Raw genomic sequence first — 23,106 nt, forward strand, 5'->3', positions numbered from 1 at the left:
CTCTGCCTGGGCCCCTACCCTTCACCGGAAGGATTGAAAAGAACACCACCTGCGCTCCAAACTCCTTCACCCTTACTCCCAGAGCCCTGTAGTCACTTTTGATCTGCTGAGGGTCATACCTCGCAGTATCAGTAGTGCCACATGGATGAGTAGCAGGGGGTAGTAGTCAGAAGGCCAGATGATCCTCGACAATCCCTCTGTAACGCTTCAGATACAGGCTCCTGGCAGGCAGCATATCTCCCAGGATGCCATGTCTAGGCGACAGATGGATGCCTCCATCCCCATTAGAAGAGAGTCACCAATCACTACTACCCTACGTTTCCTCCTGAGAGCGGTGGCTGTGGTCCTCCCAGCCTTGGGGTTACATGGCTTTTCCTCCTCTTAGGAGGAGAATACTAGACGCCACATTACAAATATCGCTAGGGACAGATTCTGATGCAGGACACCGCTGTAAATCCACATTAGAGCCACTGACTTCAATGGCGCTACTAGAATTTACACTGGTGTAGCTCACAGCAGCATCCTACTGCTCCAGCGTAAGATCGAATGTTGAAATTGCCAGCTGCTTCCTTGAGTTATCTAACGAGACTCAGGGTCAGGGTCCCAGGGAGGCTATCTCACACACACACACACACACACACACACACACACACACACACACACACACACACACACACACACACACACACACACACACACACACACACACNCACACACACACACACACACACACACACACACACACACACACACACACACACACACACACACACACACACACACACACACACACACACACACACTAAATAGGCTGCAGAGATGTATTCTCTAATCCCTGCTCTGAGGTAGACAGGCTAGATTGAGGCCTGAGATACAGGTCCATGAAATGTCAGTGGAATTTGCTGTGACGTAAGTGAGTGTAGAGTTCTGTTATAAAGGAAACGGAGCAGCTGGAATTCAGCACTTGGCAGGAACGATGGGACTGACAGATGTCTGATCTTTTAAGAATTAGTGCACCTGAATGAGGCCAATCACATGAGAGAGAGAGAGGGTAGTCACATCATTTAATGCTCGGTTGAAAGGTGTTCAGATACCAACGTGATGAGGACAGGCTGAAGACTTCTAGAGAATCATCAGCTATTCTCCTCCTCCTCTCAACACTGCCTGGCTTCACTCCTACAGTAAAACCAATGGTTGTGCAGAATGAACTCACTTGTGATATGCTCTCTGCAGCTCAGGGTTACAGGACAGCAGTGGGGAAACTTGTACGGCTGCTCTCTGTTGTGCGGCTAACAGGAATGCTTCCTTCTCCTGGGCTGTCTAGTTGGCATTGTTCACCAGCACTAAACTCATGCATGCAATTGTGAGAAAACAATTAAGTCAGAACTAGAACAAAACCATGTCTGTAGTCTGTTTGGTGCCTGGATGATAACTTTTCCATTCCACTAGCATCTTCTGAGGTATAATTTCCTGTTGTGTAAAGCTCTTCAGATGATCCCAGGACCCGTACCATTAAGAGCAGATATATGAGCTCTGCTGAAACAGAAAGCATCACCCTTGCGAACTCCCAGTTCACTGTTTTTCACAGGATGCTGAGGCACAATTATACAATAGATGGCCGAAGTGCCACACTCATTGGAAAACACACTCTTCTCCTTCAAATCAAAGGCCACCTCTTTCAAACACACATCCCATCACTAATCTACGCTGACAACCAACCTAGACAGTAATGCATAGATCGGATTGAGTTTTCCCTCTTAATATTTGTTCCATTGTTTTACCGAAATTACAAAACCTTCAGATCCAAAATACCTCTGAATGTTAATATCAGATCCAGAGCTGAAATTTTTAATTAATCTTAATGTAAACTGGCCAGGAAGGTGGCAGGCTGAGACTACTACCTACTATACCAACCAATATTATCTTCCTACTCCCTCTCCTCCTTGCCCCTCATTTATCTCATTCATCATCTTTTGTACAGTGCCCCAACCCCACGTTATGTGCTTGAGGCAGAGACTGTTTTCCTGTTAAAATAGCAAAGAATCCTGTGACACCTGATAGACTAACAGACATTTTGGAGCATGAGCTTTCGTGGGTAAATACCCACTTCGTTGGATGACATGGTTGGGAGACTCCCGGGTTTCAGCCACATGTGATATGGATGCAGTAGCCCTGACGAAGGGCAGGCATTGAGCAAATATTCATTTACTCCAGTGGTGTTACTTCTGAATTACACTAGTGCCAGTGAGAGGAGAATCAGGACCAGAATCTTAACTGGAACACTTCCCAAAACGTTCCGGTGTTCTGAACAGGGGGTCGGTCAACCCATTATGCAGATGGGGCACCAGAGACATTTGTGGCTGGATTTTAACTTCCCCAAAGCTCAGGAGCTTTTGGATCTGAGAGTTTGGTTCTGACCCATTTTATTTTTGCTAAAAACAAAGAGTCTGATTCTGCTCTTAGATACAATTCATGTAAATCAGAAGTGACTCCCCTGAGCAAAGGAGTTATACAGCAGTGTAAATGAGAGCAGACTCAGGCTCCACAACTAACCACCTTGGGGATGCCTGATGTAGCAGGTATGTAATGCAAAACATGCCCGCAATGCTGCCCTATGTTTCACATATCCTGTGTGTTCAGACCTTGTAGACGCTAGAGATCCCATCCACAATATAACCCTGCAGAAATGTTGCACCAGACCCCAGTAGGGAACGGATTAAAGCTACCTGCTAGTCCTAGGGTTGCTTTACTTATCACTGGGGGTTACCAAGTTCAGTGATGTGAGGGTAACAGGCCTCCCAGCAGCTCTGAGCTCCTGGAAGCGCCTCTGTTGCTCACTGACTAAGCAGCTACCACCTGGCAGGCTGGTTTGGAGACTTGAGCTTCACTCTCTCTGATTTTAATCCCCTGGGCTTGGCAGGTTTGCAGCTTTCGTTGCTTTAAGGCATTCTCACTAAACGCTGGGAAATCCCAGTGGCCAGTGCCAGAAAGGTCATTTAAAAGCGGTGCCTACAAGATGCTGTCTGATAGGGAAGCATCATAGCAGCTCAGAGGTTGTAAGGAATCTGGTTAATTAAAAATGAGCTCTGCTTCCTTGCTGTAGCTTTTTTGCCCCAACACAACTCTCCACATGCGCATACCCTCCATGCAGGTCTCCCATCCAAGTACGCACACATTGAAATACATTGAGTACACTGTGCAATTCAACATATACTCTGAGTACATATGGTATGCAATGAAAAACACACACAGGATATGCTGAAATACACATGCACACAAATGCAAAGTACACTCACCGATTTGATACAGTCTTGGCCATAGGAAAACATAGGACCCACAGGTTGCCTAAGGCTATGTCTGGGTTTAAAATGGGCCTAGGTGACTTGGGATGTTGGTAGTGGGCCACGAGGCTATGCCACCTCCAGGTCACTGGTTCAAATCCATCCCAGTGATCAAAAGCCATTTCATTTGGTGGCCTGTGTGAAATGAGTGGGTGAATCTCAGTCTAGTCCTAATGGACAGATGTCCAAAACTGGCATCTCAGCAGAGAGGCCCCGGACAAAATGGGCTCTGGGAATTAAACGCTCTCAGCCAGAGCAGTGGTCCCTCCAGGTCAAAACTGATGCATATTGGCAGGGTAGTGAGAGCTCACATTGTCACTGCCTATGTTATGCCTGTTCTCTGGATAAACAGAGGACTTCAGATCTCCCTGGCTTTCTACAGAACTGTACCTAAACACTGAAGCTTAGGAAAGTCAGAGCTTTAAACTAAGGACAAAGGCATCTAAAATTCCAGATAGCAATTAGCCTGCACAAATCAACAGCTGTAGGGATTGTTCTTGTTCTTCTACTGTATGGCCCATTCATGTATATGTAGGCATCTGTGTACATGAAATCAGGTATGGAGCTCAATATTTGGGCTTGTGTGTGCATCTGTGTGAGTGACTATTTGAATGTGTGTCTGTCTTATGGGGGTTTGACAGCGTGTATGTTGCTATGCAGTGATGTGTATGTATTTCAGGGCTAGTGGGATGTACATGTGAGTATGCATTGTATATATAGTTCTTTGGGCCTTCCATTGTGAACACATCTCCCTTCTATCTCGACAGGGGGTTAGACTAGATGACCCTTGTGGTCCCTTCTAACCCTATGATATATTGTATTTATTTAATTCAAATTGCTCCTATTTATAAGCAAAAAGTCTCAATGTTTCCAGCATGTTTGTGAAGTCCAAACAAACACTTGGACGCCTCACATTCCACTTTCCTTTGCGATCATTTCACACAGCTCTAAGCTCTGTTATTTTCTTGCCATCGCCTGGCCATTTTTTATGTTCATGGCAACAGCTGCCTAGAGTTTAATAAGGCCAGGTTTTCAAAGAGCTTCTGAAAAAGTGCAGTGCTTCTGAAGCTTGGGGAATGGGCACTTGTCTCTTTCCCTTCAAAGAAGCTCCGCCAATTTACACCAGCTGAAGATCCGAGTCTACATCTTTAACTTGTGGTTCTGAGCTTTACAGAGTGCTTGGAGATCCTCAAAGGAAAGGTACTACCACAATGTCAGCACAGAGCATTAGTATCTGGGTTGTTACAGGACCCTAACATCAGCCTCTGATCTGAGATACCTGCAACACTCAGGCACATGCAAAACAGCTTTAAAAACTGTACAGTTTTGTCCAAGTCCTCGCTCTCGAGTTTCAGTCTGCACCAAGGTATCTGAGCGAAGAAATTAAACTCCTGGAGCTCTGGGTTTGTGATGAAAGTGCTGACAACCTGAGGCCAATGTGTGTAAAACTCAAGTGTCAGAAGCTGTGCTGAGCCATGGAGCAAGGAGAACTCCTTCCAGGGTAGATTTCACTCCTGTAATGTCCACACGAGTTTCATGTACTTATTTAAATCCCTCTTAAATCCTAGGGACCAGTTCTGCTCTCCCTTGGAAGTTAGTGGCAAAAATTCCCACCAGTGCTAGCCCACAGGGGGCGCTATGCAGGACTAGCCCTCCCTCAGGCACGTTCTGATCATAAAAAGCGATTAGGGGACCCCAAACAGTTGCTTAGTCTGCCTATGCCCAGTGCTGGCTCCGATTCCCGAGTTCAACAGCAGCAGGATTTGATCGACCTAACTGAGACTCAGTGGTGCTGAGGGCATGGTGGGACCCTGTTCGCAGGAGTCAGTTTCCCTCCTAATGATGCTGAGAGGCCATTTACGTGACCCAATCTAGGACCAGTAAAACTGGGCAGAAGCTCAGAAGCAAACGCCGAAGAGAACGGAACCCATCTGGTTCCAAAATGCTGGGCTCGGTAGGTCCTCTGCCCTGTGCTAGAGCCACAAGGCCCTTGTTCAATGTGATGTCCCACACTGTCTAGACAAGTTCACTGGACATGCACCCGTCAGCAGTGGAATAGCGACACAGACTAGCCCTTGAAGCAGAACTAGTAACACCTTGCTCTGACGCAGTGCCTGGCATCGGAGACACTCCAAGGGGGGTAGCAACTTGCCAACCTCTGGGCACTGTCCAAATATGAAGCCACTGACAACCCTAACCCCCATGTCACAGATGGAGAAGCTGCAGCATGGAGAAACTAATCACGCCCCACAGTAGGTTGAGGGAGAACTAGGACTGGAATCCAGGTCTCTCGAGTCTTAGTCACGTGTTCAAAGTCCGCTGCATCCTCACAGTTAGATTTGGGGGCAATGCACTCAGGGAAACGTCTATCTCCGGAGGCTCACCACAGCTCATGAAATCTGAGGAAAGGAAGTGCAATTTTCCACTGCTTCTTACAGTCATTTACACCTGAGCAAAGTGGTTATCAAAAGCTACCATTCAGATCCGGTTGTGATGGACACCTAGCTCATACAGCACAAGGCGCAGGCCAGTGGGACCTCAAGTCTGCAGTGATGGGCTCCAATACCCCTGATGGCATGCAAACCAGAAGTGGGTGAAGGGCCTACTGGGGACCAGAGCAGGCAAGCTTGGGCTGGGAGGTGGGGGGGACTAGTGGTTAAGGTGCAACTCTGAAGACCCAGGTTCAACTCCCCACTCTACCACAGCCTTCCTGTGTGACCTTGGGGAAATTACTTAGTCTCTCTCCGTTTTCTTTCCCCAGCTGTAAAATGGGGATAAATAGCCCTGCCTTACCTCACAGAGGATTTGTGAGGTCCTCAAATGCTACAGCAATGAGGGCTCACTAAGTATGCTAGGCCGAGAAGAATGGATGCTAGAGAGGCCAGAGGGCAGCAAGAACAGATTCCTGTGGGGGTTGAATCAGTCCTCCTCCACTTTGTAAAGAATCCATCCATACATTCCTCTACGCAGTGTAGGGAGAGCCACACAGACCTACTGATAACAGAAAAGAAAACTTTGAAATGTCTCTAGTACCTTTACCTGCAGAGGGTTCTTTGTGCTTATGGCAATGACGTGATACTTGTAGTAACACAGCTCGCAGCTCCAGCAGCCTCTCTCGCTGATCCATTTGATCAGACAAGGCTGGTGCGTGCATTTCACCGATCCATCGCATCGACATGGGCTCAACAACTCCCCCTGGAAAGAGACAGACAGATGGTCAGCAAGGGTTACCTCCTCCAAACAGGTCTGAAGGCAGGGCAGCAAGGCGTGTCGGCTGCGGTTCCCCTTTGCAATCGAAGAGTCTTGGCTCAGGAGTTTTGGCCAAAGTAGTCCATTGTTAGTTCTTCGATTGGTTTTTATTTTATTAATAAAGTTCCCTGCTGTTGAAATGTGCTGGACAGACTGCCCTGGGGACTGATGGCCTATTTAAACACAATGCAAACTTATCCATATTGCCCTTCCAAGGAGCCTCAATCCCGAGAGGGGATCAATCTCTGTTGTCCATTCAGTCCTTGGTCTATCTGCCGGGACTGCCAGTGTGGGGTCTAATTAGTGCTGGACATGGTGGTGGTTCTGGTAAAGTGGACACTGGCCCCTGGACTGAGATCAGCATCAGCTCATGGCACATGGACCACTGAAGATAGTAAATGACTACCAGAGACAGATCCAAACCAAAGTCCCCATTGCAAATTTTCAAAATTTGAACCCAAATCAAAATTTTGTGGAGTGGGCCCATCTCTGGTCACTCCCCATTTGCACTCATAGCCTGCAGGGGAAAGGGTTTCAAAATTCCATTACCAATGCAGTCCAACAGGACAGCTCATTCAAAAACCCAGACACCAGACAACCCGTGGATCCTGCTACTTCCACACTTGGAAGAAACAAGATGGAAGCTGAGATTATGGCCTGACACACAATCTACATGCCGGCCTATTCCCAAGCATGGGATACCTTCCTTGGGTCATCGAATTATTTCAGGCACGCAACTTAAATGGGGATGCCAAGGAAACGTATTATTTTCAACCAATTGAAAAGGATCAGCCTCATCCTCCACATAGCTTGGTAAATTCACCACTACCATCCATAACTTAGCGGCTCACTTCATCCAATTGTTAGAGGGAAGCCATTAAATTGCAACTCTCACCTCTGACCATTTAAAAGCCACATTTTGAACTCCTGCTCAATGTTTAGCTTTGTTCAGAGGGTTAAAGGCTTTTTTAAAAGGCAGGATTAGCTTGTCTCCTGGAAGACAGGGAAAGGCTGAGTTGCATCTCTCAGCCATGCCCCAACACAAGAGGTATGACTTGAGGCTTCCTATTAAGAACCAAGATTTACCACCATCCTCCATGGACCCTGTTGGCCTCTCCTCTTTTATTACTGTATGTACACAGCAGAAAGACTGAGATGGCAATATCAGACTAGGACACAGACAAGTCTTCTATCCCCAGTCACATCTTTATCCCACTTTAAAGGCCAGGTTCCACTCCTATGGAAGTTCAATGGAAAAAACTTCCACGGGTTTCATAAGATCAGGTGCAAAGGCCCCCTGAAGGTTGGGAGCAGAGCTGGCAAGAATGATACTTGTTTTTATGAAGTCTAATGCCAAAATGTTAATCACTTCATTCGGCTCCATTATGTGACCCAGAAATGTCATTTTCCATGAAATTTCAGCAACCTGGTTGTTTACACTACAAAGGCAGGCTGGATTTTGACTGTCACTGGCTTTCATTACAAATTGAATATCATGCAAAGGGAGGTTAGAATTTAGAAATTTACAGAATTGCGGTTTTCACTTGGAAATAGGCCACTTCCTTCATGAAGACCTGCCTATGGTCAGGGCCGGTGCAACCATTTAGGCGACCTAGGCAGTGGCCTAGGGTGCTGGGATTTGGGGGGCGCCATTTTCTCCGCCAGTGACTGTGGCGGCTGGATCTTCGGCTGCCCCAGTTGCCGCCGGCATTTAGGCGGAAGGAGCTGGGGCAGGGGAGTGCAGGGAGGGCCGCCTGCAGCAAGTAAGGGGGAGGGAGGGTGGCACGCAGGGAAACTCCCCGACCCAGCTCAACCCTGCTCTGCCTCCTCCCCGAGCATGCTGTGGCTGCTTCACTTCTTCCGCCTAAGCTGATTGGTGCCGCAAGCCTGGGAGGCGGGAGAAGTGAAGCAGTCACAGCGTGCTCAGGGTGCTCGTGCGCGGAGCAGGGGTGAGCTGGGGGGGTGCCTCAGGGTTGGGGGTGGGGAGCTGCTGCAAGGAGGGTGCCTAAGGACAGAGGGAGGGTGCCTCAGGGCAGGGGCGTGGGAGGGGGCGAGCAAGGTGGAAGTTTTGCCTAGGGCGTGAAACATCCTTGCACCAGCCCTGCCTATGGTAGAGCAAAATTGTGAAAGGAAAGGTGGCGGGGGAAGGATAGCAGTAGCACCCATTTTCAAGAATTCAGACAAGCTGTACAAACTTCAGCGAGAAGTTTGGGCATGTGGCTTTGCTGTGAATGTTTTCATGCCTCCTGATGAGAGATCTGCTTGGCTGACATGTGATTGTTAGTGACTTTGCCACACTCTGCTCCAACTTCCAGTCATTCTTTGAGGACCTGCCTTCTCCAACAAAACCCCAAAACCTTACCAACACAAAAACCACTCAGTGACATGCACAATTCTCCCCCTCGGGCGAGGATGAGCGAGAGAGAGAAGGAACCACACCAGGCAGTTTAGTCACATCATTTAACGTTGCTTAATAACTGGAAGGCACTCAGATACTATGGTGATGAGAGTGGTATAAGAACCTATGAAAACTAGAACTGAACAGAGATAATCTCCCCCCACGTTAAGTTAAGAGCTCAGAATGCATTTACATCTCTCAAATTTGATCTCCACTTTCCAGAGGTGAAGGAATGTGAACCAGCCTAGAAAAAACTCCTCTCAGACTGGTAAATCTATCCAGAGAGAGCTACTGTCACTTGTGACAATTCAGTGATAAATTCTGAGTACGAAGCCCCCCCAATTTCTTTATTTTTGCAAATCCAGCAAAAACCTGATTCATTCCTAGCTTCTCCAAAGCAGTATGAATGATGATGTTTTGGGGGTTGGTGCACAGCTATTTTTACATATGTCTAGGCCCAGTTCTGTACACAGCAGGTGTTCGTAAAAAGCCAAAACCCCGCAGGCATATTAAAGGGATAAAGTTTTCATACAGCAAAGAGAAGAGTCTGATCCCAGACTTCACAGTAAGCTCTAGAACAACCCATCAAGAGTCATTAATGCACGAAGAAGTCTCTGTGCAGAGACCCCTACAAAGAGCTACACACAAGAGTGCTCCTAAAAAGGAGACACAGCTCATGGAAGTTAGCGATGGAAATTAGATCACGTCCATTTCTCTTGGGCAGTGTAAGATTATTCTCTACATAGCACGCTCTCCAATGCTTCCAGCAATGGACCTTCCCTTGCTTCCCTCATGAGACTATTCAACAAAGACATTTCAGTGTCGGGAAACGAGAGCCTTCATTTCCTTTGTTGAATTACATTCCACCACATGGATCACCCTAAACAATTCCTCTTCTCCTGTGGCAAACTGGTGGGCAAGTGCCTGATAGCTACAGATTTTCAAATATATTCACAAGTCCAGTGTGGATTTTGTCTGGCTTGTGAGGAATCAAGAGGGTTTTGAACTGATTCTCCTCTCATTTATACATATGTATAAATCAGGTATGGTGCCATTGGAGGCGGTGGAATTACAGAGGTAAACCTGATGTAAATTAAAAGGGGAATCAGGTCCCTGGATTGAGTCATATCCCTGTTGCGGGAGAGATGAGTAGATGTAGATCCAGTATATTTTCTTACTTTTATTTCTGCACATATGGACCAGCTCCTCGGCTGATATAAATCCGCATAACTCCACTGAAGTCAGTGAAGCTGTGTCAGCTTACGTCACCTGAGGATCTTATCGACAACAGTGCTTTCGAGAAGGCTACAGCAGATCAGCAAGAGTGGCAGCAGATTTTACACAGGTGAAGCATGGCTTTCGGAATGCCAAGCGACACACTGCGTGTTCCAGATCTCCAGCCACAGAGAACTCGCTCTAAGCCTGCTGTTCCTCCTAAGGCTGCACCCACAGCTTTGTGCAAGATTCGGCATGTGAAACCCTTCCCAGAACATGTAAATACCCTTGGGGAGGTGGGGGAGGATGAGCCATCACTCGAAAAGTCACCTCTTGCAATCACCTGCCAATCAAAATCACACACTCCTGTGCCAGGAGTAATCAAACTAGAGGTTCCTGGCCTGAAGGTAAAGGGACCCATTTTATACTATTGTGTGTGAAGGGAAATTGTCTTTTCGCCACTAGGTCTGGGAATGGTAATGATGGGCTAAACTCCCCACTGAGGGGGTATAAAGGATTGAAAGCTGAATTTGCTGCTAAGCATATGAGGGCTCAACTCCGTTCATTTTAGAGGAGTTACACCTGTTTGCATGAGTGGCAAATTTGGCATGGAGTCCTGAGGCTCAGCCAGTGGAGAGATGGAGGCAACTCCGAGGTGACCCATTGAGACGTGTGCTGCTTTCACATCTTTACAAGTGTTGCTACAATATCTCCATGTACTGGGTCTATATCCTTGTGCACACAAGCCAGGCACATGCCGCCAAAGCAGCATTAGGCAAAGCAGATGGCGCAGTTTAAAGTATTGTGAAGAGAAGAGGTGATTATCCCAGATCAGTAGCTGCAATAGGACTCTCCTGCTCCTACCACTGTTGAAGCAGCAGCAGAAAGTAACTTCCTGGAGTGAGGAATCCATTCCTGCCGAGAATCCTGCTTGCTCTACTCCAAATGCTGACAGATACTTGACCTTGATTGACACCACAATCTCCATTCACTGGCAGTAGTAGAAGTAGCCAGATAGCCTGGCTTTTAAGGGTCCTGCACAGGATTGTCACCTACCCCAATTTTCATGGGACAGGCCTAATTTTTCTACAGTCCTGAATTTAATTGGGAAAGAGCAGGGGGAATCTGTGCATCATGATGCATAGTAACAGACTAGGATTTAAAACCCCATTGGGCAGTGTTGTTGGAGCCTAAAACGGGGCGTTAGGACTCCAGGGTTCTCTTCCCAACAATGCCACCACAGCGTAGGACCTCAGGCAAATCACTAAGGCCATATTTGTCAAAAAGTGGCCAATGGCTTTACATGGCTGAGTTTTGGAAACTTTACCTGGAACCCCACGGAGAGATTTCGAGAAGCAAAGAGACAGCCCCTCAGCTCCAGTTCAAGTCAATTATTAATGATTTATTATTGGTATTGTGGTAGATCCAAGGAGCCCTCGTGGGCCAGGACCCCATTGCGCAAGATGCTGAAGCAAACACAGAAAACGAAGAGACAGTCCTTGCGCCAGTCTAAGTCAATGGGAGTGGCAGAGGCTTGGCACCTCTGAAAAAAAAAAAAATCAGGACCTAAATCAGCCTTCTCAAAGACCAGAAAGATGAAAGCAGCCTTCTGCACTCAGGCAGCAGTTGGGAAATGCGAGGCCCAAAGGGCCATTGTCAGTTAAAGGGGGAGGATTTTACAAAACATACAGAGAAACCATATTTTCATGATATCAAATATAGCATTCGAAATCGGCCCAAAGCTAAAGTTTTTATCTGAACGTTTAATGATTCAGATCTTGTGGAACTTGGAGCTAACCCTTCCCAATCTTGGGTTTGGATCTGTAAGCCCATTGAGGTAGGGACTCTCTTTTGCTAAATAATTGCACAGCACTGGGGACAACGGAATTGAACCTGGTGAGGGTTGTTAGGTGCTGCCACAAGAGAAGTGGTTAAATAATAAAACATGGCTGCCTTGGCCCATCTCCAGTTAGATAGTGTCAATTGTATGCAGGGCCTTTTGCAGAACAGGTACCCTGGTGAGAAGGGAGGAATAGCTCAGTGGTTTCAGCCTTGGTTTTCTAAACTCAGGGTTATGAGCTCAATCCTTGAAGGAGCCAGCTAGGGCAAAAATGTGTTAGGGACAGTACTTGGTCCTGCTATGAAGGCAAGGAAATGACCTTTCAAGGTCCCTTCCAGTTCTATAAGATAGATATATCTCCCTATTTTTAAAAAATTGAAGGCCTGAAGCTCAATATCAAAGATTGTATATATGAGCTTCACTGATCATGTCTACACTGCAGGGGTATCCATACATCACTCAATATTAACATCCAAAGTCCTATCCCAGCATATACTGACCACAGGGTGAAGTTTCTCAGTAGCAGTCTCTTCTTTGGACTCTAGGTGAGGTGTCACCAGGACAGTATAACTTCTGCTATCTCCATTAACTCAGCCATTTTATTTTCTGTTTAAACATTCCTCTGCAGTTACAATATGGCTGGTGTAGGATAACTAGAAAGTGAAACTGACTATAAACAACAAACATAACAGATGAGTCCAAACAGAGTGAAATGGATAAAAAAAATGGAGTCACTAGCAAAAATGTAAGCAGGTTTTTACCAAAAACAAAAAAAGTCATTTTTCACATTTTGGAGAGGCAATTAGCAACACAAGAAAAAAAAAGAAAAAGTAAAAATATTATTCTCCACTTGCCTTTGTCCCTTCAACAGATTGTATGGGAGAGGGCAAAACTCACCGCATTACTTTCAGCACACCCAGGAGGAAATAAATACATTAAGCTCTGGGTGTGTGATTCTGTAAAGCCAACATTCCAAACACTGAGATGGCGCAATTCTATCAGCACATTGGAGAGTTGACAATAATTTACACCACATCAAGAAGTGCAAATAACCAGGTATTCAGGTGCAAGTAACCAAGCACTGTAAATCAGTGTAGAAAATGCAGGGGACGAAATGCTCCTGGGGCACAACACAGCCCCTGTATGTGTCTATAGTGGGAAACCTCCATCATTAATCAATCTAGTGCTTGGATACTAGCGCGTAGATGGGTGTTTGAGATCAATAATCTGGGCCTGTCAGAATGTCTCTGCATCATAATGTTGCTATGTCTGTGTTCCCTTGTGATGCTGATATTTCAAAACAATGATTGGAAGTGGCCATGGCATGATGCAGCATCACAACCTTGTTAGGCAAAAAAACAGTTTGGAAGCTCTAAGGGCCACACTTCTAAAAATGGCCTCCTAAATGATCTCCACCAGATTGGATACAACCATGTTTGTGTGCACAAAGACCACATCGGTGCAGGCCAGAGGGCACTGGTGGATGACAAAGCGGGGACTGCACTCAGAATGGTCACTTAAGTTCAGTGTTCTGTCCAGTGAAGGCACCAACCCCCCACCCACACACACACACTTTTGCAGGTGCAAACATAATTACAATATTGGCCTCACCCATTAAAATCTGGTCCTACAGTGTCCCGTGAGCTCAGCTTGCACATTGTATGATCACAGCAAACTGGAGATGCTTGGTGGCTATCAGGTGGGGGAGCTTAAAGTCTGAAGATTTTTCTGAATGATTTGTTTTTCCTGCCCAGATCATAAAAAGCAGCATCCCTCATTGGCACTTCTGTCAGTATCCACTCTACAGGATGGACAAAGGCATTTAGCGGTATATAGAGGAGTCACTAGACCAGGGTTCAGCAACCTTTCAGAAGTAGTGTGCCGAGTCTTCATTTATTCACTCTAATTTAAGGTTTTGCATGCTGATAATACATTTAAACATTTCTAGAAGGTCTCTTTCTATAAGTCTATAATATATAACTAAACTAAACTATTGTTGTATGTAAAGTAAATAAGGTTTTTAAAATATTTAAGAAGCTTCATTTAAAATTAAATTAAAATGCAGAGTCCCCTGGACTGGTGGCCAGGACTCAGCAGTGTGAGTGCCACTGAAAATCAACTTGCATGCCGCCTTTGGCACGTGTGCCATAGGTTGCCGACCCCTGCACTAGAAACTCAGGGCTATATTCTGTCATCAAATACATGCAGCTTCCATTGACTCCAGCAGAAACCAGCACGTGAATCTGAGGATTCAAGTTACTCTCAACTTTGGATGGTTGTTGGTACAGACATATTACCAGGATGGAAGACCAACAAAATACAGAACGTGTTTACTAAGGAATGCTGCTACACAGCTGGTGTTCACATGGGTGCCAAAAGCTTTGGTGGCACGATAAGATCGCCAGTGATGGACGTAAACTGAATATCCAACCAGCCCATGTTAAGGATCTAGCTAGAGATCGATTTGGATGGTGCTTGATCTGCAAGAAAGTGTCCACCTCAATGGTCATGATTGTATGGCTTGGAAAGAGTAAACTGAAAATATTTAACTTCAGGCCTCCAACTAAGCCTCCTAAATACACAACTTCACACTGAATTTCTATGTAATGGGAAGTTTTATTATGACAAACAAATGACAGAAGATTTCTATATTAAGAACATAACAGAGCACTGAAGCACATGGCAAAGAGAAACATGTTGTTACATAGCTGGTGAGCCTCAATAAATAGGTACTGATAATCACTCTGTGTTTAATGCACGTACAGTAACTGCCCCTTTGCCTATTAAACCTAAACACACACTTTCAATGAAGTGTCTCAAATGCAACGTGAACATTGCATCAAGCAGCAATGGAGACAGGAGGAGGTCACTTCAGAAAATATCACACATTGTGCTTCTTTTGTGACCATTCCCTCAGCCACTTAAAAAAAATTGGAATGAATTAAGCTCCCCCATGACATGGGAGTTAAAAAAAAAAAAAAGCTTATGGTCCATCTACACCAGCTGCAGTGAAGGGAGACTGCCCCCAGAAAGGCTAGACAAAGCCAGTAGAGGTTGCACTGGCTGTGGAAGGGTTAGGTGCCCTGGCAGCGAACGCTTGTGCTTGTTACCACCTGTTCTGTGGAAAGAAGACTTCAGCTGTGCACTCTGCTAGGCTGGCATACTTCACCAGCGCAGTTTACTGAAGACAAAAGGTGTGGAGAAGAGACAGTTAGTACAGTCCAGATGAAAAATACTGATTCCTACTAGAAAGCACAGACCACAGGCCTGACAAGGCCCAGGTACACATGAAGCAGAAGGCTGCTCTTTGCTGCAATTGGTGAAGGAAACAAGTGCTGAAACAGGCAAGGTGACAGATCATGTACATATTAATAAAGCTCAGAGTGCAATGTAATGGCAGCTGATCATCATTACCCAAGCCAGCACAAGCATCTGATTGACAGCTCAGCTGTCATTAAAAAGGAGGTGAGAACGGGTCCACATGTCACCTTACCCCCTCGAGGATGGTACATTTAGGAGTGAGAAAGAGTTATCTAAGGAGAGAATTCCCTAGCTCTTCAAGCAGCTCAGCTGCAATTCAGAACCGCCTTTGAAGCTGAAGGAATGGAGCCAGAATGTCCAGAAGGAGAAAGAAAAAAAAATCAGAGCATAAAAGGATGGATAAGGAAAGAGCTGAGAAAGCAGATCATCCTGCAATCTGTGCAACACCAACTGTCCTCTCCGCACCCTGGCACAGAACGACTCCCCCACGCTGCTGTTTCCTCGCCACCAATTTATTTTAATCCACATCCCATAGGAGCCTTTGATAGTCCAGGAACCAAACCCTCACAAGAAGTGCTCTCTAGGACAAAGCCAACTTTCACCATTTGAAGCCAATGCCTGCTGCTCTCAAGGGATGCACCCAATCTCTAGAAACTGAAATCAGAGCTCTGGGCCTGAAGCTCAATCACTGAGCAACACAGGGCAGGAGAGGCTGGGATGGCCACAGAGATGGTGCAGGGGCCAGGGAACACCAAACACTGGGATTCAGAGCCATTCTTGTGCCTCTCTGGCTGGCAAACATGAACGGGGCTGACAGGCCGCAGAGGGGGCCAAGAACTGAATGCTCCCCCGTTTCCAAATCCCTCCCTCTTGTCTAGGGCTGGACCCCCCAGGGCAGGCTCAAAGCACAATGCTGGGGTGGGGAAGCTAGGCCTGTTCCCGGTGATGTAGGGAGAATTCAGTATCTAGGGCTGCCTTTCACCAGCATTAAATCCACTTGCCACAGTGATCCAGCACTGTACTGTGTATTTACGAACTGTCGACAAAGTCCTTATCCCCAAACCCTTCTGCATCTGATGCCAGTTTGTCATGGGATATTCCTTCCTGGTCCCAAGCTAAATGATCATTCAGCCTTAGGCATCTAAGCCAGATTCTCTGTAGTTAAGCACTGAATCCAATTCAAACATAGGATGGAAAGGGCGCCAAGCCAGAGTCTAAACGACCCTCCATCTTTGGGCAGATCCGGCACTCGGAGGCATTCTGTACTGAGTGCTCCTCCAGAGACTCCCATCAACTGATGCAGATTTTAGGCTCTCATTTAAAAAAGAAAGTTTCTAGCCCTTCTGGCTGTGAAAATAACCTGAATGTGACCTGATGCAGGGCGATCTTCCTGAGTCTGCAGACAGATAGCTGTGAGCTGTGTGAACTATTCCCCAATCAACTCAGGCAGCGGTTATCTCTGGAGTGTCACAATGACAATCAAAAGATCAATACTGTAAAAAAGTTAACTGTTGACCACATCAGCAGAAACAACCAGTTACTGTGAGATTGTGGGCAGAGTTTGGGATTGTAAAAGGCGTTTGAGGAGAGTACTCGCAGTTTTCCCTCACACCCATTGGGCCCCCTGGGCACCAGCAAGACCAGATAGCCTGCCTGAGGTCTGCTTGGGTGGAGTCCTGCAGGACAGAAAGCTGGCCCTGAGTGCAGACTCCCCAGGAACAAACAGAGCCTGTGGAGAGAAAAGCTATGCAGTTACTCATTGTCACTGAGTCACAGCAGACCTGAGCCAAGGATATTATTTTGCTTGCAGATGAGGAGAGACCTGCGGTTTCTAACGAGCACATCAGGCTACAGTGGCAAAATAATACAGCCCATAAAAGAGCAGGGAGGAAATTAAATTCCAGACAATTGTTTCCGTTGCTCAGCAGCGCGCTAGGACAACGGAGCTCTTTCAGCAGAGAGTATGTAAAGTGGGTTCCAACCTGGTTTTATAGCATTTCGTAAACACATACCAGGCACACAAAGACATGCCCCTCTAGACCACTTCCTTCTCTCTCAGGCACAGCGCTGGCAGAAAACAGTCAGAAGTACCCAGGCTGAGCAGACAAGATCACTGGGAGAAAGGGATCCAGTTATGGCCTTCCTTGGTATAATGACGAGTGCACAGGGCCAGCTATAGGACCTACATGGGGCAGAATAAAAGTCCCTGCCAACCTCCACCCCCTGCATAAAACCCCCTCCAAAAATATTTTGTTTTACTGAGAGGAGAGAGCAATGACTATTAGAGTTCAGAACATTTTCAATTAAGTCCCTGCCAGCCCCTCTCTCCTCTTGTACCCAGCTCAGCATCCACAGAGAGGCCTAAACAGTCACCTCATTGTTACACTGGCACTGGTCTTTCATTATACAGCACTACTCTGCCTGGGGAAGGAAGGGGACTCTATGGGGTAGGCAGAGTTTATGGGGTGATGATGCCTTGGGGGATGGGATGGGCAGTGAAACAAAGGTGGTTTCTGCTTGTCTATATCAAGTATTGTCAGTGTAAATTGTTCATCAGCTTGTGTCTGGATGGTTGGTGCATCTGGGCTGTGAGCAGACCAGATGCAGTCCCCGGGGCAGAGCAGGTGGGCCCAATTGAACCAGTTAGTGGGGGCAGGGCTACACCTGGGGCTATACAGGCCTGTCAGAGGACAGGAAGAGGAGGAGTGATTGGGCCAGGCAGTGCTTGAGGAGAGCAACCCCAGAGGAGTGGAGCTAACTCAAGTGGTGGATCCCTACCCCAAGGGGCCATGGGCTCAGGAGGGAGCTGTGGGACCAGGGTTCAGAGGGGAAAGGGAGCTGGTTGAGCAGGGTGCAGACTGGGACAGAGGAAGAGCTCCAGTGTGGCAGAAGAACCAGGACAGAGAACTTGTGTGTCATGATTATGGATTTTATGGAGGACTCTGAGGATTGTTTGAATCGTTTCTGTTGTTAAGCTAGTCCTGGGTGGGGGTGCTATTAGCCACATTAGAGGGGCTGCCAAAGGTGGCTAACAGGGTGCCTGCAAAGTGACCTTTGGCCACGAGGAGATGCTTGTGTGGCGGCCACTGTAATATACTGAGGCAACCATATGGGCAGGAGAAGGCACAGCTTGGCAGTCACATGGCAATTTGCTATTACTAATGGGGAGTATTAAAACCCATCAGTTATTAGAAGTTCTGACACTCTTTAAAAGCCACCAGATACTTATGACCTGTCCTGTTAAACACCAGCTCCCCAGTGACAGCACAAGGGGGAAATGAGCAACGCAAACGGGTGTTAGCACATACGCTTGCTGTTAGTGTAAACAGCAAAAGGGATGCTACTTCAATGAGTGCCCCGCAAAGCTGTGAGGATTCCATCAGAGAGTGAGGGTGAGCAGGCACCAGTATTTGGGGGGCATCTGTGAATCTGGCATGAATAAAAATCTGACATTTTCGGGGTGACTTGGTAAGACTGCCCTGCTGGCCAAATTAATCTGAGTTCGTCTCAGCTGGAAAGTCGTCATTTTTGCAGAGAAATTGTGATGTTCTGGGTGCAGCACAGTAATATTTCCACCCACAGAAATTGCCTGTGGCACACCTGCAAAGAAGGAAGACATTTTCCTGTCGATGTAAGCGCTCTAGGGTGGGCAGCTTTTGGCATGTGTCTGAGGTGACAAAATTATCACATCCTCAGTCAATCGCCGAAGTGAGACAGAAGGTTATGTCAGAGCGTGGGACTGTCACAGCCTTTGGCTTCCAGATGACACCACACATTGACCCGTCACTAGGATTTGAATTGAAGGCACATGATGTTGCCCTTGACACAAAATTTGCCATGCCCAAAATCATTCCAGGGCTTTTCAGTTGTGGGGCAGGCCTAGATCAATTGTGTTTCACAAAAGCCAAATGGAGCTCAGGCATCAAAAGAGAGGAGTTTGGGTTCCAGATTTAGGATCCAAGATTTCCAAATGGGTTACAGAATTTAGCAACATGAGTCCTGCCTCAATCTAATGTATTAACTCACAGTAGTAAGGAAAAAATCATACAATGTCCACTGACCCTGACTGGAGCCTCTGAATGTTTCTGCAGCACATATAAATAATAGTTTATCTTCCCTGTGTCCCTGTAATTCTAAAATATTAGATTGCAGCTCTCCTGGCTGTTAGAGCCAGATGGAAATTGCTCTGCAGTCACTTTAACACAGGAATCTCAGTCTACCAGTCTCGCAAGTAGCAGCACTTTTCAGCCGGGCAAATGCTTGCAGCCCTAGGTTCCAGCTGGCCAAGTGGACTGTTAAGATTTGTGCTCTTTCTCCCAACTTGTTTCACTGTTGGTTAGTGCAATGGCCCATCAGACAGTCAAAAGCCTGGCTCTGGAGAAACTTCTGGTAGCTCTACATCATGGGTTCCCAATTTTTTTTTTACCAGCACAACTCCATTTTATGAGATATTTACAGTCGGGATCCATGAGAGAAAGGATGCCATTTTGAAGATCAAAATGGCATCCTCTGCACAGTGTGACTATGCATGCACCCTATGCGTGAGGTCACACCACATGGTGGATGTCTTTTTGCTCTACAAAATGGCGTACTCCATGCACCACAGCCTTGCAGGCACCATACATGCGAGATCACACAATGTGGAGCAACACGGCATCCTCTGCCTAAGAGGAATCACCTTGACCCCATCTGCTGATGGCGTAACCCCATTTGGGATCACGATCCACAGTTTGGGAACTGCTGCTCTTTGGGATGGGAAGTGTCAACTGCCTACACTTTGGGTACACTGATGAATTCACAGCACTTTTGAAAGAAACACTCTCCCTTCCTGTTCACCGAAGTCCTGTTGCTCCTCTTCTGGAGCTCCCCTACCACTGTGAACACTGGTCAATTTAGGAGTCTGGAGAAGCTGCTCTGCACTAACAGCTATGTGCAACCCAGCAGAACAGGAGTGAAGGTATCTTTCTTACCCTGCGTGGGGAAGCAGAGTAGCACAGAGTCCATCAAGCACGGACGAGCTTAGCTTTCCTTCAGAAACAGATTGGTCATAAAGAGAGCAACACTACCCTTCAGTCACTGATGGGAAAAGGAAAAAAATGGAATTTTGCTAATGCTTCTAGGAGCCGTGCAGCAGGCAGGCAGGTGGGGGAAAAGCGACAAATGAAGACAAGCAGGAAGACCAGAAACGAGGCAGAAAAGAGAGTGGAAAAAATATCTTTGGCAATGGAAGCCCAGCGCATTAGAGAGGAGTGATTCCGTCTCTATTAGATACCAGCCTCTGCGCTGCAATGACTCATCATCCAAACAGGCTGGAGGGACGGCTGAGCTGCACAGCTCTGGCCTAACTACTTAACTGATTAACAGAGAAAGGTGATTAAGTGCCAAGGAGTTAAATTCAATGTGAGCAGTCAGGACCTGGCACCTTTATGCAGTGTCTCAGGAACAAGACGGTAACCTTTAAAAAGGGCCCTGAGTTTAACGATAAATGTTCTGAGGTAAGCCAAAACCTTTCCTGCAAAAAACTGGATCTCAGCAGAGTCATTTCACATGCGAGTGGTTTGGCACTTGTTCCAATCATACGAAGCTTGTAAAGAATACATTTCACTTTCCTTTAAGAGTGGGCCCTTCCAGGCAATGGGAGACGTACCTTTTCTCAAGAGATGAAGGGTCACTCGGGACCTATTGTTCCATGCAATGTTCTACTAAGGATGTAAAAATGCTAATAAAAGGTAGAAGGACGGAAAGCCCAGGAGACTAAACCCTCCTCTGTTCAGCTGCAGATACAGAATGGACAATGGCAGGGGAAACTTTCCTTCCAATATACTTCTGCCTCTCTGCTGAGACTGCCCTGGTGTGGTGGCAGGCTATGGGATGGAGATACTTGGCCATTAGGCAGTCGTCGAAGGCTACGTCTACACTGCAGGATAATTCCGAATTACATTAAACTGGTTTTATAAAACAGATATTATAAATTTGATTTCATGCAGCCACACTAGGCACAATAATTCGGTGGTGTGCGTCCATGGTCCGAGGCTAGCGTCGATTTCTGGAGCGTTGCATTGTGGGTAGCTATTCCATAGCTATCCCATAGTTCCCGCAGTCTCCCCTGCCCCTTGGAATTCTGGGTTGAATCATTGTCGCGGGTGGTTCTGGGTAAATGTCATCAAGTCATTTCCTCCTCCGAAAAGAAACGAGCAGACAATCCTGTCGCACCTCGCACGGATGCCTCTGGACACCATACGCACGGCAACACGGAACCCAGCTCACATGGTATTAACAGTCCGAATTAACTGATCTGCGACAGAGGCGATACACGTATCTGCCACAAAGCATGACATTCGGTGGCATGAAGCGAGATGTTACCATTGTACTGACCACACTGCGTACGAGACGCAAGAGATACAGGACTTCCCTTTGTACTGGCACGGCTAATCATATGCTCGACGCCTGAGGAGAAGCCGAGGGGCCAAACATAAATGGGAAGACTCCCCGCAAGAGTCACATCCTCCTATGGGCTAAAAAATAGAAGTCAGCCTCCAGAAGGCGTAAGTACTGAGACCCGTGTACCGTCACAAGCAAGCTGCCTGTTAGTACACAGGGTCCCCTTTTGCGGCAACAACCCTCCGTGCTTCCCTCCCCCCAACCTCCTGGGCTATCCGTGCAGGTCACTCCCATGTCATGAAGTAAAGAAGAGCAGAGTTTAGACATAAAAGAGGGAGGCACCCCCGTCTGAATCCACAGCAGGACATAATGGTGGGAGAGACCCAGCACCCATCCGCATAAGTCGGGCATACAGAACTTCTTACACAAGAAGGGAGGCTGATGAAGCCACCCCCCATGTGAAAGATGTACCACCATTCGTAACATCACTGGATGAACCAAGAAATCATCCTTCTGTTCTAGCCAGCCCCCCCAGGCTGCTCATCTCAGGCCAACAGTAGATATGAACCAGTATGCATGGACGGGGTCATAAGGACCAGTAACCATCCCACGGCAGCCAGCGGCTACCCGAGAGGGAGAGGAGCAAAAAACTTCGCCCGGCCCTCACGCTGCGCATAAGCGCTACCCAGCAACATCATAGATATAAGGTGACATAGAAAGAGTCAGAAAGATTGTCCTTTTCTCCAGGGGGTGTGGTGGCGGCCGAGAATCCGGAGTGAGCCATTCCCCTAAACAGCCGGACAATGTTGAAACCTTAACAGGGCACCGACATACACCAGAAGTTCAAAGAATTGTGGAAATGCGAATGGACGGGGATAGCGATGCCCAAGAGACCCCCGCCCTCACATTAGCAAGCATTGAGTCCGGCTGCCTACCGTGTCACCGCAGCACGGTAGCCGAGAGAGGTTTCAAATGCTGCATTCGCTACCGCAACGGAGCCGTAGAAATCAATGCCCCCACACAGCGATCGAGCACATCTTCCCCGACGGTCCATACTGGAGCTCTTTTTGGATGGAGATTACGCGCTGCCACCGTTCAGCTCCAGCCGCCAATAGGTAAAATGTATCCCAGTTCGCGTGGGCTTTCTGGTTACTCCCGCGCCGAGTCAGTAGTGCTGTTCAGAGCGGCAGTGGGCATGTGGGATACTTCGGGAGGCCAATAGTCATTCCGCCACATAACAGTATTCGAGTTATAACTATGATATTAGCGTTACCCGCTCTTGTGTAGATACAGACAATTAAAGGAGCCCGTTAAATCGATAAAGAGACATTCGAGGTGGTGCGGGTACGGCGTAATTGATTTACACCGTAACAATCGAATAAAGGCGAGTGGGACCAGAGCCAAAGACGCTTCCCCACCTC

General features: G+C 47.1%; 1 protein-coding gene across 1 annotated transcript in view; it reads right to left on the reverse strand.

Moving 5' to 3' along the window:
• The window catches only part of MARCHF4 (membrane associated ring-CH-type finger 4), a 166,635-nt gene that overhangs the window by 31,442 nt on the left and 112,087 nt on the right, over window positions 1-23,106 (reverse strand). Inside the window, exon 2 of the mRNA XM_032764469.2 lies at window positions 6,381-6,536. Within this exon, the coding sequence (XP_032620360.1) occupies window positions 6,381-6,536 (156 nt within the window). The remainder of the gene's footprint in view (window positions 1-6,380; window positions 6,537-23,106) is intronic.

Source organism: Chelonoidis abingdonii, chromosome 10 (genome assembly GCF_003597395.2).
Source record: "Chelonoidis abingdonii isolate Lonesome George chromosome 10, CheloAbing_2.0, whole genome shotgun sequence".
Classification (NCBI taxonomy): domain Eukaryota; kingdom Metazoa; phylum Chordata; order Testudines; family Testudinidae; genus Chelonoidis; species Chelonoidis abingdonii.